The 14,666-nt window shown below is 34.0% G+C and overlaps 1 protein-coding gene across 11 annotated transcripts in view; it reads right to left on the bottom strand.

Annotated features, from left to right (window-relative positions):
• NKTR (natural killer cell triggering receptor) overlaps nt 1–14,666 on the bottom strand; it is a 47,603-nt gene that overhangs the window by 18,279 nt on the left and 14,658 nt on the right. For 4 of the 11 annotated variants that reach the window (XM_057705875.1, XM_057705877.1, XM_057705883.1 and 1 more), the window contains exons 4-10: nt 14,346–14,453; nt 13,791–13,835; nt 11,944–12,031; nt 2,840–2,869; nt 2,169–2,314; nt 984–1,206; nt 374–529 (exon numbers count right to left, since the gene is read on the bottom strand). In XM_057705875.1, coding sequence (XP_057561858.1) covers nt 374–529; nt 984–1,206; nt 2,169–2,314; nt 2,840–2,869; nt 11,944–12,031; nt 13,791–13,835; nt 14,346–14,453 — 796 coding nt within the window. Of the gene's footprint in view, nt 1–373; nt 530–983; nt 1,207–2,168; nt 2,315–2,839; nt 6,032–11,943; nt 13,484–13,790; nt 14,027–14,345; nt 14,454–14,666 lie in introns of those variants that run through there. The other 7 variants (XM_057705881.1, XM_057705878.1, XM_057705880.1 and 4 more) reach the window with 7 other exon arrangements.

Genomic DNA, 14,666 nt, shown 5'->3' with positions numbered 1-14,666 from the left:
AATAATTCTGTACTATAAATTGGAATATGTTTTATCACTCGACTGGATCCAAAGTGTTCAACTAATAACCCTCTGTTCTGACAACCAAGATCTCACCTCTAATGAAAGGCCAAGTAAATGAGATTAGTAATGAAATCTTTCCAGATCTCCACTAAGAACTTCTCCCCGATCAATTTGCCAAATCCCCTTTTTCTACTAGTAGAATATGAATTTTGAAAGGTAGGGTACATGTCATTCACGAATCCAATATCTCCAGAGTATATTTCAAAGTGCTCTGACTATGGGTCACACTCAGTAAATGAGCGTGGACCTGCAATGAGCTGACAGAAACACCAGTCAGAAAAACAAAAATATGTAGCTTAATCATCCTTACGGTTCAGGCTCCACTGTGACAAGAGGCATATCTCTTCTCAATAAAAATCGGTTCTCGGGCACTGGAGGGATCTCTTCTGGGCGGACCACAGGCTTTTCCCTTTTAGTGTTTGAATCGATAGACTTTTTTTCATTGGCATCACTCCTCTCAGAGTGACTTAGAGAGAACAAACCAAATCACCAATTACAATGTGTAATGTCTGCATCTTATGATAATATTAAATAATAATAATATAATAATATAATTAGCAGCAAAACTACTGATACCTTACAAATCTCACTAAAAAGGTTTACACAATTTTCATAAAGAGAACCTATAAAAACATCAATGCAGTGAAAAAGCCACAGCACTAAAATTCTGATGTAAGAATTGCCAAGTGATCCTTTTTTCTTTTAAGAGTTTCAGGGATTATTTTCACTTGCAAATGCATAAATCTTTTAAATGAAACATCTGTGCTACCCTTATATTTGCTAGATTTTAATTTAAAGTCCACAAAATGCTATTCTTTTCAACAACAGGTAACAAAGCTAAGTTTACAGAATCACACATACTTTCCCCCTTCCAGGGTGTTTGTTTTTTAGGTAAGACTACCCTGATGTTTCACACTTACCCTTTTGGGCTTATTATATGTTTATTCCTTGGCTCTTCTGAACTGCTTGCTTCCTTTCGTCTCTTTTTAGAATGTTTCACTTTTGGCCTCCTCTTATGTTTCCTTCTTCTGCTTCTCTCATGTTCAATTTCACTCTCTGAGGATGATTCTGAAGAGGAAGAGGAATTGGAAGAGGAATCCGAGACTTCTGAATGAGTTGGTTTCTTCCGTTTTTTCTCAAAAACTTTTAAGAAATATTAACAAAAATATTAGTACTGGATTTCAGTGCCTACCTTTCAGAGTAAAAAATGTGATTACCAAGTATTGTAAAACATGTTTTACATAAAGCAAACTAAAAATGAAATTTAAATAAACTTTTTTTTTCAAGTTGATATACAATTTGCTGGTGAGATTATAAGGTAACAAAGCCCTCATGAAGTCTATATTGTAATTGGGTCAGAAGATAAGAAAATAAGTAACTACGTAATACAACAAATGATAAATACTAAAAGAAGAGGGAAGAAAAGGCAGGGTAAAGGGAATAGGGAAAGTCGAGGTAATCTAAGATAAAATTTGACCAGAGACCTGAAGGAAGTGAGGGAGGGGGTCATGCAGGTATCTGAATGAAGAGTATTCCAGACAGAAGGAACAGCCAGCACAAAGTCCCCAAGTGCTTGGCATGTCTAAGTAAAGGTCAACATGGCTGGGAAGACAATGAATGAGGGGAAAGAGATCAGAGAAACAGCAGAAAGCCAGAATCCCTTACAGACCATTGTAAAGACTTCAGCTTTGGCTGATAAAAAGGGAGCCCTTAGAGAAGATGGCTCTGGTTGCTGTATAGGACTGCAGAGGGTCAAGAGTGTAAGCAAGGAGACCAGTTAGGAAGCTATCATTGCTGAGAAAAGATTATAGAGGAGCAAGGACAGAGGCAAGGTGAACAGTAAAGTGGCTACTGCTATAACCCAGGTGAAAGATCCCTGGGTTTGGACCACGCTGACAGCAGGGTAAGTAAAAAGAAAAGGTCAGATTTGAAAAGCTTTCCTGATGGATTGGATACAGGGTATGATATAGATGCATCAGGGCTATTGCTATATACTACTTGTAGGAGTTTCTTCCACTACTGAAATCTGGGAGGTACCTTTAAGTTACAGTCTTCAACATGAGTTACCTGTATCCTAGCTCCCTCTACCTTCAAAACACTCTTACCATCTTTTGTTGACTTTGTGGCAAGCACCCCGCAGTCAATAACTCGAACATCTGCATAAGGTCTACTTGCAGCATCAGTTTTCAGATTTTCAATTTGTTCGATCACTTCAAAACCGGAAATAACTAGTCCAAAGACAACATGCACCCTGTTACAATACAAATTCAAGAAAAAATTGTTTTGACGATAATTAAGCCATGAGCAGTCATCAAGACAACTATTATAAATGACAGGTCCACAGACCTGAAAATAAAAGCAAAGTGTTTGCTGTATGAAGCAACTGGAAGAGAATCAGAATTTCTGCTTCATAAAAGGAAAAAAAAAAATTGCTCAAACTGGGCCTTAGTTTTCTGCCTTTAAAACAATGGTTCTTAACAATTTTATAGTAAAGAGTCTGATAACAACCAAATTGCACTTGATACTCAGACACCATATTTACGGGGTCACTCAAGAGGGCACGCCTGAGAAGTTCATCCAGGAGCCCACACAAAGACCCCTTCAGTAACATAAGAGATGTCAACACTACTGCAACCTGTGATCCTTAGGAAGAGCTCGGCTATGAGAGATTAACCCAGGGATAAAGAGCACCTCTTTGAGGGCTCACCCATGGTCTAATCTGTCTTGGATTGGCCACCCAAACACCTCCCCAAGATAATAAGAACGTAACTCTTACCCATCCAGGTGTGGAGCAGGTTTTGTGGTACTGTGTAACAAACATCAACACAAAGAAGATGGCAAAAACCAGGTGTTCAGGTGAACAGAGCAGAAGGGTTTAAAGCACAGCATGTAGAGAACAAAGAGGTAAAGATAAAAAGATAGGGGAAAAAGTTAAACATGATATACACCTAAACTTAATAAGCTTAAAAACAGCAATAGTCATTTTAACTGATTAAAAAAAAACCCTCAAGATTATAATGAATTACAAACTTGCATCTCGCTCTCTCCAATATGAAGACTATATATGTATACATACATGTGAAATAGGTTTGAAATATACAGCATAAATATACATTAAAATTAAAGTTACTCTCAAATCCAAAACAACGACAATAACAAAAAAACAAACTCAAAATTTATCAAGATAATTAAACAAGAATAAAAAACACCTAGCCATTTGCTTATGGACGGAAAAGTGTGATCAACACTTAACACTTGCCCTACATACTTAAATGAGTTTTTCTATTCATTATTTTTCATACTGAGTCAGTCTGCATCTTTTAGGCAGGCAGATGGAGGTAGACCTCATGAGTCCTGTTTTCAGAACTTCCTGCCCCTCTTCCTTCATCTAAGGTGATGCTCTGCCACTCACAGCAACTCTGAAAATGCAGTAGGGAGCAAACCTTCAATCTGCCAACACTCTGACAGCAAAGTAAGGAATCATCGATAACATTATAGACACATGAAATTTCCACGGCCCAGAAGACACCCAACCGGCTGCTTCTACAGTCACAAACAGGCAGATAGTCACTCTTGGGAAGTCTATGGGGGTATATTTGGTTAAGATATTTTGAACCCAAGCTAGTTTTCCCACAGCACTTTCCCAGATCTTCAGACTATGTGAATTACAGTGGGAAAAAATTCAAAAGCAGATAACTAGTCTCAGAAGTATCTATCACAAACATCTTAGTTTACAACAGAAATAGTATTCGAGAGAAAGGTCACTGGATTATCAGGCCATGTTAAGGCAGTAAACTGTACTAGAAGCTCCCATATCAATTTTTATACTCATTTTAAGGCAATTCTAAGAAATGTAAGTCAGTAAAACACAATTTTAACCTTCATAACAATGCTAAAAATCACTATTCTACCAGGAGATGTAAACACTTAAATTTACATTAAGAATATTCAGTTCTGTAAAAACAATACAGAATTTAGTTTTTAAAAATTAAATATCAACTCAAGAAGTACCAGAATTTTAAAAGGAATCTTGAGTTTTAAAACCACTAGTGTCAAAGTTTCCCTACAAGATTGAGAAGTGGTAGTTTAAGCCAATGTAACAGTAAAAATGAATAAAAACAGGCAGAAGAAAGAAGAAAAAGAAAACCTAGCAAACTGGTGAGGCACTGATGCTTAAATCATGAAACTAGCATCCCGAAACTACCTTGGACAGTAACTTTAAGATAGACATGTGCTTCCCATAATTACAAAACTTTACCAAGCACAGTAAAGATAGTAAGAAATTAGTACATACGCTAGACAGTGATTCCACTGTGTGAAAGATGGAAAGAGGTAAAAAATTTAAAGGTAAAAATGTTCTACAATATAAGGGATCAGCCTCAACATGTAGCAGTGAAAACAATGATTTATTGATTAGATATATAACTCTTCCTTGGTCCTTTCTCTCACAATTCTCTGATATTCTGGTATTGGGGAAAAGCCTACCGATTTTCTTAAAACACAAAGAACCCAAATGGACTTGCACCCTGGCTAACAGGAGTGCTGTGAAAACCACCTAGGGCAAACCTTTGGAGCAAATGGTGAGATTAAAACATCTGAGCTGACTGCAGTGATGCAGCAACATAACACTTGAAACTCAATTTGAGGACAGACCCTTTATGATGGATTCAAGTTTTGTTTTTAATTCAAATGAAAACTGAAGACAAACTTGGTCCTTTAGTGCAGTAGTGAAGAAAACAAATGAAGACAAGCAATTCTTTCAAGGACAAATTTCAACTGGCCCACTGTGCCTAAACTGGTGTGAATAACTGAGTCCATTACTCACATCCGCAATTCAGGATGCGGAAGTACAAATTTATGCTTTAACTGGGTTAGACTACATAATAAGAATACTGAAAGTATCTTAACAAAAAGAAGCCCCCTGGGGTTCTCAGCCTATATATATTTTTTTAATTTAAATTTTATTATATTATTCAAACATATAAACCTAAATTTAGAAATAAGTTGTTCACATTTGCAGGCCTTTTTTTTTTTTTTTTTTTTTTAGCTCTTTCTTGGAGTATAATTGCTTTACACTGTTGTGCCAGTTTCTGCTGTACAACAAAGTGAATCAGCTGTATTTATACATAAATCCCCATTCAGCCCACATTCTAAGAGTAGAAATTCCAGGGGAAGCAGGCTTGCTGGCACTGGGCTGATGGGCAGGGGGAAATGATATGCTCGGTCCAAGCCATTCAATTCTACTAAAATGGACAAAGAAATCTCATCCCACCAACTCTTAATTGTGCTGATGTTTCAGAACTATAAAGTTGTAAAGACTCATGCAGTGGTAACATATGCTCAGTTAAGACCTTAAGGTGAAAGACTATCACAAATAAGTAAGTTTATACATGCTTATGAAAACATACCTAAAGGAGAAACAACCACAAGAATATTTCAAATTAGAAAAGCTTTCAATATTTTCACATTTCCATTTTCTCCTGTTACTCAGACACTGATTTTCTAGTTTCCCTCAGCTCTGAATCTGCTTTAAAAATGCATGCACAAGGGTTCATTTAAACCTTGTAAATCCTAGAAACTGAAAAGTATCACTGTTACTCCAAAAAATGATCTACATTTTTTTTTACCATTATCAAAACAGCTTTTGGCCTTATGCAGAAATTAATAGTTCTGTACTGAAATGAGATCTAAATCATTATATACAATATACCCCACCCTGCAAGATGTGTGGGAACTTGGTGGTAACAAGCCACTGAAATTAAAATTATACTTCCCAGGATTAACCATAAACAATAAAACACACTTGTTTTACATGTATTGCTGCCACAGATCAAGCAGAAAGTTTTTTTTCTTAAAATGGTTCAATGCACATAACAATAGAATTAAAGAGATAAAGGCAAAGAAAGAAAAAGAGAGAGCCTTAGAGTAATGAGACATTACCTTTGGAGCGCACGGTGTAACACTCTTTCTGTAAATTTTACACAAAAATGGCAAGAAATAAATTGTAATACACTTTTAAGACAAGACTGAATCTATGTTTTAATATCAATATAACTTTGAAATTAAATACTTTCAAGTTTTATGCAAAGCAAGAAAGCTTTTTAAAAAGGAGGGCTCTAAATTTTCTTTCACATAGGATATGTATGTAGAGATGAATTATGCTTAAGAAAAGTATTGTGGTTGAAGTGGGAATCTGCTCAGGTCCCTAATATTGTAACACCAGAGTGTGAATAATAGCTAGAAACAGAACATTATATACTGCTATACAAATCATAGAAAATGGCTAAGTCATCAACTAACAGCCTTCTCAGAAAGAGAATAATGTATCCTGAGTACATACATAAATAAAAAATCTGAATGCCCAGGAGCAGTCACTAGTAGTAGAAAACAAAAATTTCAATGGAAGGATGAGTTAAGAGACTTAAAATTTCAGGGAACTTTTTTACTAATTCACTTCAAATAACTGAACCTTTCATATTTCTATATTTGAAATCTTTTTTGGTCACACATCAAAACAGACTACTATCAGGAGTTAATGAGCAAACGTTTGGACTGTAGTTTCTGTTCATTGCCACTACATACACTGCTATAGTTAAGTCACTGAAAATAATGATAAAATAATAAAGCAGCATACTTAGAATTTTAAGGATCTTCTCAAAGGATAAAAAGGCAAGAGAGATGAAAGTATAAGAAGTATGCTGTCAAATCTTGGCCATAATACTTTCTTTTCCCATCTAATCTCTGATTTTCCGCATTACGAAAATTTTTTGTGAAACAAATATATACTGACCAATTTTAACTCAATTAAACATAACTGTTACTATTCAGACCAAAACCCACATTACATACAGTGGACAAAATTCTTTATAGGGGTTTTGGACATATTAAATCTTGATATATTTAAAAATAGCTTTAATTTCTTATGAAGGCATTGATACATGAATTACTGTCAAAAAAAGAATATGTTTCAAATAATGCGGTGTTCCAATGAATGTTGTGAAAAAAAAAAACTCTAGTTGTAAAGTAGTATGAGAGAAGGAAACAAAGACAACCTATCTCTGTCTTAAGTAGCCTTTAACATGCAATTTTTCCCTTCAACTCCTGAGACTATCACACCTCTAAGAGGCACCAAACTGTACAGTGACAAAGCTCATGTAAGGGCAATGGAAACTAATCAAGCCATGTTACAGTGCTCTACCTATTGTTCCATAAGTCACCAAAATAAAACAGCTTTAAAAAATTCAGCACCAACATTAACATAACACACACCAAACACCACGAGATAACAAAATTCCTTCCAGGTTGCTAATACAAATGTCATATAAACACTAAGTAATACTAAGACTGGATGTTAAGGATGACACTTGATATCAAGAGAATATGGATTATGGTTAAGCATCATGAAATCTGTTCATGAAAAAAATCTTGAAATTAACATATGAAGGTATTACCCCCAAAAAGTAAGGAAACAAGCCAGGACTTCTCAGGTTATTAACACTTACTAGCATTTCTTCTCACACAAATTCATGAATATGTGGAGGGAAAAAGATTTCTACCCCAAATCTACTTCTGCTACCCAAAAATATCAACACAGCTTTATAAAGCCCTTTATAAACCAAACCAACTCCTCAACTCCCCCTGCTGCGCTACTCTGAAACGATCAGCACTTCTCTCCCACTGAGGTGAGCAGCCATTCTTAAATGACTAGAATATATCCTAGCACTTATGCTTTCCTCTCACAGTCCTATTTATGACTGTTAAAATACAACAAACACTTTTTGTTTGAAGTTCAAAGTTTGACTTTTCAACGTCTTATTTTCTTATATTTTTATAATTATCATGACCACTGACAGTGGCCAATGACAAAGCCTGTTCTCCAAGGCTCTCTGGGTCTTGTCATCCCCTGGTGATGATATGAGGACGGCACAGACTAAGCCAAGGGAGACGAGAGCAACCACTACTCCAACGTGTTCTAACAGCAGCCAATGAAGGGACTGCAGGTGATTTAGGCAAGATGAGCCAGAGCTTCTTTGCAGCACCTTTCAGACTGATGAAAATCAAGCAATTACAACTATTTCCTTTAGGTGAGACAATATTTGCGTATGAATCATTCCATACCTCAGAAACTTAGGAGCAATCTACAAATCACTTTCTTCCTTTTATGTCTGCATTTTCACACCAAAATGTTTACTTTATATTTGATAGTGGGGTAGATACTTTACAAACAAAAGAGGAAAAACAAAGCTAACTCAAGGTATATACAAAGTAAGATTAGATACAATGCTTCCTGATAGCTAGGTTAGTGCTCTAATCCAGGAGAACAGTTATTTAATACAAAGCTATAAACTACCTAACTAATCTTTTTAAGGACTACTTTATGCAATATCTTCTTTACCTTTTTGATGAATGAAAATAAACACAATGAAAGTCAGAGCCAGAATTAATAGACATTACTGATAGCCAAAGGAAAAGAAAAATGCTTTCCTTTAAAGTGTCATATTATTTTCCAGCAATGCTTGATGTGTCTAAAACTTACTGAAATTAAAATAAATTCAGGGGAATTTCTTGATGGTCCAGCGGTTAGGATTGTGCACTTTCATTGCCAAGGGTGCAGGTTCAATCCCTGGTCAGGGAACTAAGATCCCACAAGCCGCACAGCCCAGCCAAAAAATACATACATACATAAATTAATTAATTAAAAATTAATTAATTCAGAGCAGACAGGTCAATAAACCTATGTAGCTTACTGTGTGCAGCATTCTCTTTCTAGCTATCAATTTCTTCAAGATTATGAGTAAAATTCCTATAACCTGAACTGTATATGTCTTCCTTACTTAGCATTATCTATAGAATGAAAAGATTGGACTAGACAATCTCTAAATTCTTTTCTAGTCTAAGACTTTATAATCCTATAGCTTTTATTGTGAATTCTTCCTAGTCTTTGGACTAAAAAATAACTAATAATAAAAAGGACCCAGTTAACCTGGTTACTACTTTGGTCCCAGGTCTTTGAATTCCTTCAAAAATAGCTCAGCATGAACAAACCATTACTTCCTCAGTGATTCGTGGGGACAGTACCATATACCACTTCTTTCACGTTTCTTGAGCTGTACTATTTCAAAAACAGTGTTTTCTTCTGTTTAGGCAGCTAAAAGCAAAATCACTATGACTAACATAGTAGTAGATATAAGTAGTTACTGCAAAAATTACAAATAGCTTTATAGATGATAATCTGGTTTTTATCACATACGTAATTTTTCCACCCAAAGAAAGCAATATATACAAAAATATGTTTAATAAAATGATATATATGCCTTAGGAAGGGGAGGTTTTAAACATTTTAAGTAATGAATACAATAGTTATTGCACAAAGCATAAGAATTCTTAAGGAACATTTTACTCAAGTACCCACACTAACTGCATCAAATTTATTCCTCAGAATTACAAGGTAACAGATTTATAACATAAACTACAAATACAATTTTGCAAGAATATGTTAAAAGTCCTTATTAAGCCTATAAAACTAGAACTATAAAGGCAGTCCTTGGCATTTTATGATCCATCCTCACACTATCTCTTCTTGTTCAGACCGCAGAACTGCTGCTCAAGGTGCCACAGGAAGAGCTGGGGGAGGAGGATGAAACGCAGGAGCCACCCCTGGGAAGCCATCAGACAGCTAGTGACCATCAACCCTCGGAACCTCAACTTTTAGAGCAATTATCTGTGATCATCTATACAACTTAAAGATAGTACATTATACTTTTTTACTACTTCCAATTCCAAAAGGATTTGGGCTTGTAAGACATAGATTTTCAAAGATGTTTCTTTCATGGGCCACCATCTCCATTTTACTTATCTTTCTATAAAAGCAAACAAATACTTTGTTTAGAAAAGTAAACGTTAGTTTTATTTTATCCTGCAACCCCTGAGGAATTGGTACTTTTAGCCCACATAAAAAAAGCACATGCATAAAAAATTCTTAAAAAAAAAAGAGAGAAGGATTTTTTGTGAGTGCAAAAATGTTTACTTCCAAGATTGCTTTTAACTGAAAACTCATTTCCAGAAGTAAATTTCAAACTAAAAGTAGAAAAACTTCTTTCAATCACAAGTTCACAGTGACTTTAGTGCCATCTACCAGTTAATTATGAAAACAAGGTTAAAATTTTTAATACTAATTTACAGATGTTAAAATTTTAATTTGGTATTCCTTGTCAAAAAATAATACAATGTAAAATTAAGCTACATAGAAAACAGACATGGCTTTAATTTTATTTGACACTAAACATTTCTAGAAAAGACTTAAGCAAGTACTAAGTAACAAAAATAAGACACTCTACATTTTTTGAAGGGAGCATCTCATAAACTGGATTTTAATTAATGTATGTAGGTGCACAGATTTTAACTCTAACATTTTATAAATAAGCTAATTAGTATGTAACAATGGGAAGAAGCTGCTGCTACCTGATAAATAAAAATTTAAATGTACTGATATAAAAAAGGAAATCTAAAAGAAACTTTAGAGCCCTCAGATGGTAGCTTTTTGACCAATGAATCATTAATTTATCATGTTCACAGTTCAGATAAGCTTAAAAATGGAAATGGGAAACCTCAATCACAGAGTAAACAGTTTCTACACCGAGTTTTTTAAAATATTTCCCCCTACTTTTTTTTGGCCCTCAAGGAGGTTAATAGAAAAGTACTCTAGTAAAGGAGTGTAATAACTAATACTCTATGGGACCAAAACCAAGATATGGAATAACTGTTTTAGGTCTTCCTTTTTTTCCTGCACAACTCCAGGCATTGTCATCATCTATCAGCTTTCCATTTTTAGGACATTCTTAGGAACAGAATGTCCCTTATCTGAACTTTATCAGATCATGTTGGAATCTATTTTTCACACAAACTTAAAGTGTGAGATTTATTTTATATGAATACTTTATTCCTTTAAAGACAGGGAAGCGCCATTCATACTCATCCATTCAGAAAGATGACAAAACTTTTTTCTGGTAAACCATGGGAAAACTATTTCTCCAATATACATAGCATACATAACTTCAGAGATTTACTTCCAATCAAAGGCATTAAACTCCATGCTAGCCAATTATCGTTCATATTTTATATCGTGGGATTATAACAAAAATAGGTTTTGGAGTAGCTTTAGATAAGAACATAACTAAAAGTATGCCAAGCCTTTCAGATGAGAAGTAAGGTTTTGGTTGTGTATACATGTACGTGTAAAGGTGTTTGTTTTTTTAAAAAGCAAATTCAGCATTCTGAAGTTTTCTAGGTAGTAATACCATAAATTTTGGTGGAAATGATAGCAACATTAAGTTAATTCAATTATGCATAGAGATCTCACAGAGTTTAAGATTGCTACAATGCTGGCTTAACACCAAATCATTTATCTCTATACAATGTCAGAAAATAATGGCACCTCTCTCAAACTGGCTCAAAGAACAACAGTAAGAGAAAAAGCAACCATATTATGGTTTACTCAAACCAACTGCTTTCCAGCCAAGGGTACATCCAGTCCTAGTCATGAATAAGTTTTAAATGTTCATCAAGAGTTTATGTTCCAATTCGGATTTGCTAAACTGAGCCCCCAAATTTGTTAAGAGTCAAAGCCAATTTCTTTTCTTAAGATGACAATGTATTTTGAAAATAATTTACATCTTCAAGTTATACCTTTTAAGTACCATTCTTCAAATCCAGGATATATGCTTAACGCTGAAGTGACTGTTAGAGCTTACCAGTTACTATAACATAATAAAACTCAAGTTGACAGAATCTAGCATTATACTTGGTTTAACAATACCATCTTTCTCATGAACAGCGCTTCTCTGTTTAGGAAAAGCTCATCTCTGAATTATGCCTACTCACATGAAAAACTGGGAACCATTGGTATGTTTCCCTCGATTTGCCATTGACAAAAGGAACGCTCTGTCATGTTTGAGAATAAAGTTTTCATCTGTTTGAAGAAAACACAAATTTGTCAGTCTCCAATTATAAGTTACTTTTAAAGTGCAATGTTCAAAGTAATAAATAGAAAGCAAAGGATGAAATTCCTCTTCTGGTCAGTACAGATACTTGACTGACTATTTTGAAAAAAAAATTCTTTTAACTAATCAAATAACAAAAGCATAAAAAACAAAAACAAAAAATACTACTTATTTACTACTTAGCCTTGAGGAAAAGAACATATATTTAATACTTTATACAAACAGCCTTAGAACAGTCACTTTTAGTAGTAACATACTTTGGCTAAATGATATTTAAACTATTAACTTTCAGGGAAAACTAGCAAGGAAATTTTAGAAAAATCTTTATAGTAAAGTTCATTTCCTCCAAATTTCCAATTATCTTGCATAATGCACTATACATGGGAGTTTAATAATCCTCTTATGTGCTTAATTTCTATATGGTAAATTTATTACTCAGTTGAATTGATGCTTGACTATGAAATCAAAAACCAAAATATTACAGTAAGTTAAGCTGTAGGGACATGCCTAAATTAAATCACGTAGCTTCTTTCTAATCAACAGGATCAAAAATTATCTAAGGAAGAAAATCCTGTAAATACAAAATTTTAAATGGCAAAATACAATTTTAAGATATACAAGTATCTGCCACAGAGAACAATCACATTAAAGTGACCTACGGTATTAGTTTCAAATTGCTACATGCTAATCAGCTAAAGAGCTGTTTTTACCAGTTCAAAGGAAAAACTCTGTCATAAAGATCACTTAGAGTTGGAGTTAATTTCAGCAGAAATACCCTGAAAACTAATTTAAATTTCCTTTTAACATTCATACAAACAAATCTTTCTTTAAAACAAACAGAAACATAGAAAACTTTAAAAAAAAGATTACCTTGGGAACAGGCTTCTGAAAAAGAGTAGTAATCCATTTTCCCCCAAAAGAAATATAAAAGACTATTATAACACTGAAGCTATCATGGCATTAAAACCTAGTAATATTGGATCCCATTATAAATTTCTGCAACTGACTTTTCTAAGGCTTTTTGGGGCAAGTGCAATAGTTAGATTTATGCAAATACTACCGTAGGAATAAAACACAATCATATAGTTCTAGCATACAAAAGAAAACATACAAACCTTTGAGAGAGGAAGAAATACCAACTTTTACTCAAAGAAACTGCTTGGTTTAGAGGAAAAAAAACAGAACTAGATTCCTTTCCCTGATGTGGAAATAATAACCCATTGGGAAAAGAAAAAGATACAGATGCATGTATGAAACAGCATACAGAATTTTCCAAGTCTTCAAGCAATATAAGAAATCCAGCCACAACCTGACCCAGACTGTCCATAAATTTATTAGGAAGGGTGCAAGGGAACAGAGTTGGAGTTTGTGTTACTGAGCTTCGTTCTCTTACCTTTTCATTTTGCAAAAGACCACATTCTCTATAAACAAAAGAATATGTTGACAGTTTTAGGCAGGAAGATAGGAGTTTTCATGTATATAGTTGCCTAACCTCCATGCTGAAAGTCATGTTTAACCATAAAGTTAGCCTTAATTAATCTTGTCAATTAAAAGTTATATATTACAATGTAATTTATCCCCAAGTTCATGCAAATAAAGTATTTTCATGCAGCATTAGTTTCATGCAAAAAGTGAACTATAAGTAAACCTCTTCTCATTAAAAGTACATGATAAAACTTGCTTTAATATCAGAACTGAAACAAAAGACCATAAAATATTAAGCCTTACCTTTAAAATATCCACCATAAATTGATTCTCCACCTTTTCCATTACCTGAAAATAATGAGCCACATTAAACAATAATGAAAACTAAAAATATACGAATACACATAAATTACTTTTTATGGTTTCAGTTTGCTGAAGGAGTAATTGCTGCAGATGATAAAAATTCTAAGAACCCTCAATTAATCTCATTTTTAAACTATAAATCCAATCCCATTATAATAAAAACTATTAAAAAAATTATCTCCATAACCCACTTATTTCAAACAGTAATCACACCAAAAAAATTGTAAAAGAATAAAAACAACTGAACAGTACTTTGGCATTCATTGTAGGATATTCATCAAGTAACTGTATTAAAACTGCATAAAAACAAAGAAAAAAGTCTCAGTATTTTGCTTTTTATACATTCTTGGCCTACAACATTCATTCATTCAACAACTATTCACTGACCACCTAATATTTACATCATACTGTAAGTGACACTATATTTACAATTAAAAGTAATAAGATGCTTTAGAAACTGATAGAGTTTAATAAGAGCATAACTTTCAGCTCTACCTTCACTGAAGTCCCCACCCTGAATCATAAAGTTTTTAACCACACGGTGGAACGTAGAACCTTTATAACATAACTTCTTCCCAGTTGTTTTCCCAAGGCCTTTCTCCCCTAGGAAAAAAAAAAAGAAATGAAGTTTAGCTACAAACATATCCTTCCATGGAAAGCACCATCCAATTAGTCCTTTGCCAAATCCCTCCCTTGTGTTGGGCACTGTACGAGATAAGTAACACCATAAATATTTTTCCTCCCCATTTTTTCTACTTTTTAAAAATATAAATCCAATTACATGTAACAAAGAACAACTTCATTATGTTTTGGTTC

Source organism: Hippopotamus amphibius, chromosome 13 (assembly GCF_030028045.1).
Source record: "Hippopotamus amphibius kiboko isolate mHipAmp2 chromosome 13, mHipAmp2.hap2, whole genome shotgun sequence".
Taxonomy (NCBI): Eukaryota; Metazoa; Chordata; class Mammalia; order Artiodactyla; family Hippopotamidae; genus Hippopotamus; species Hippopotamus amphibius.
This window is presented reverse-complemented; position numbering and strand designations above follow the sequence as displayed.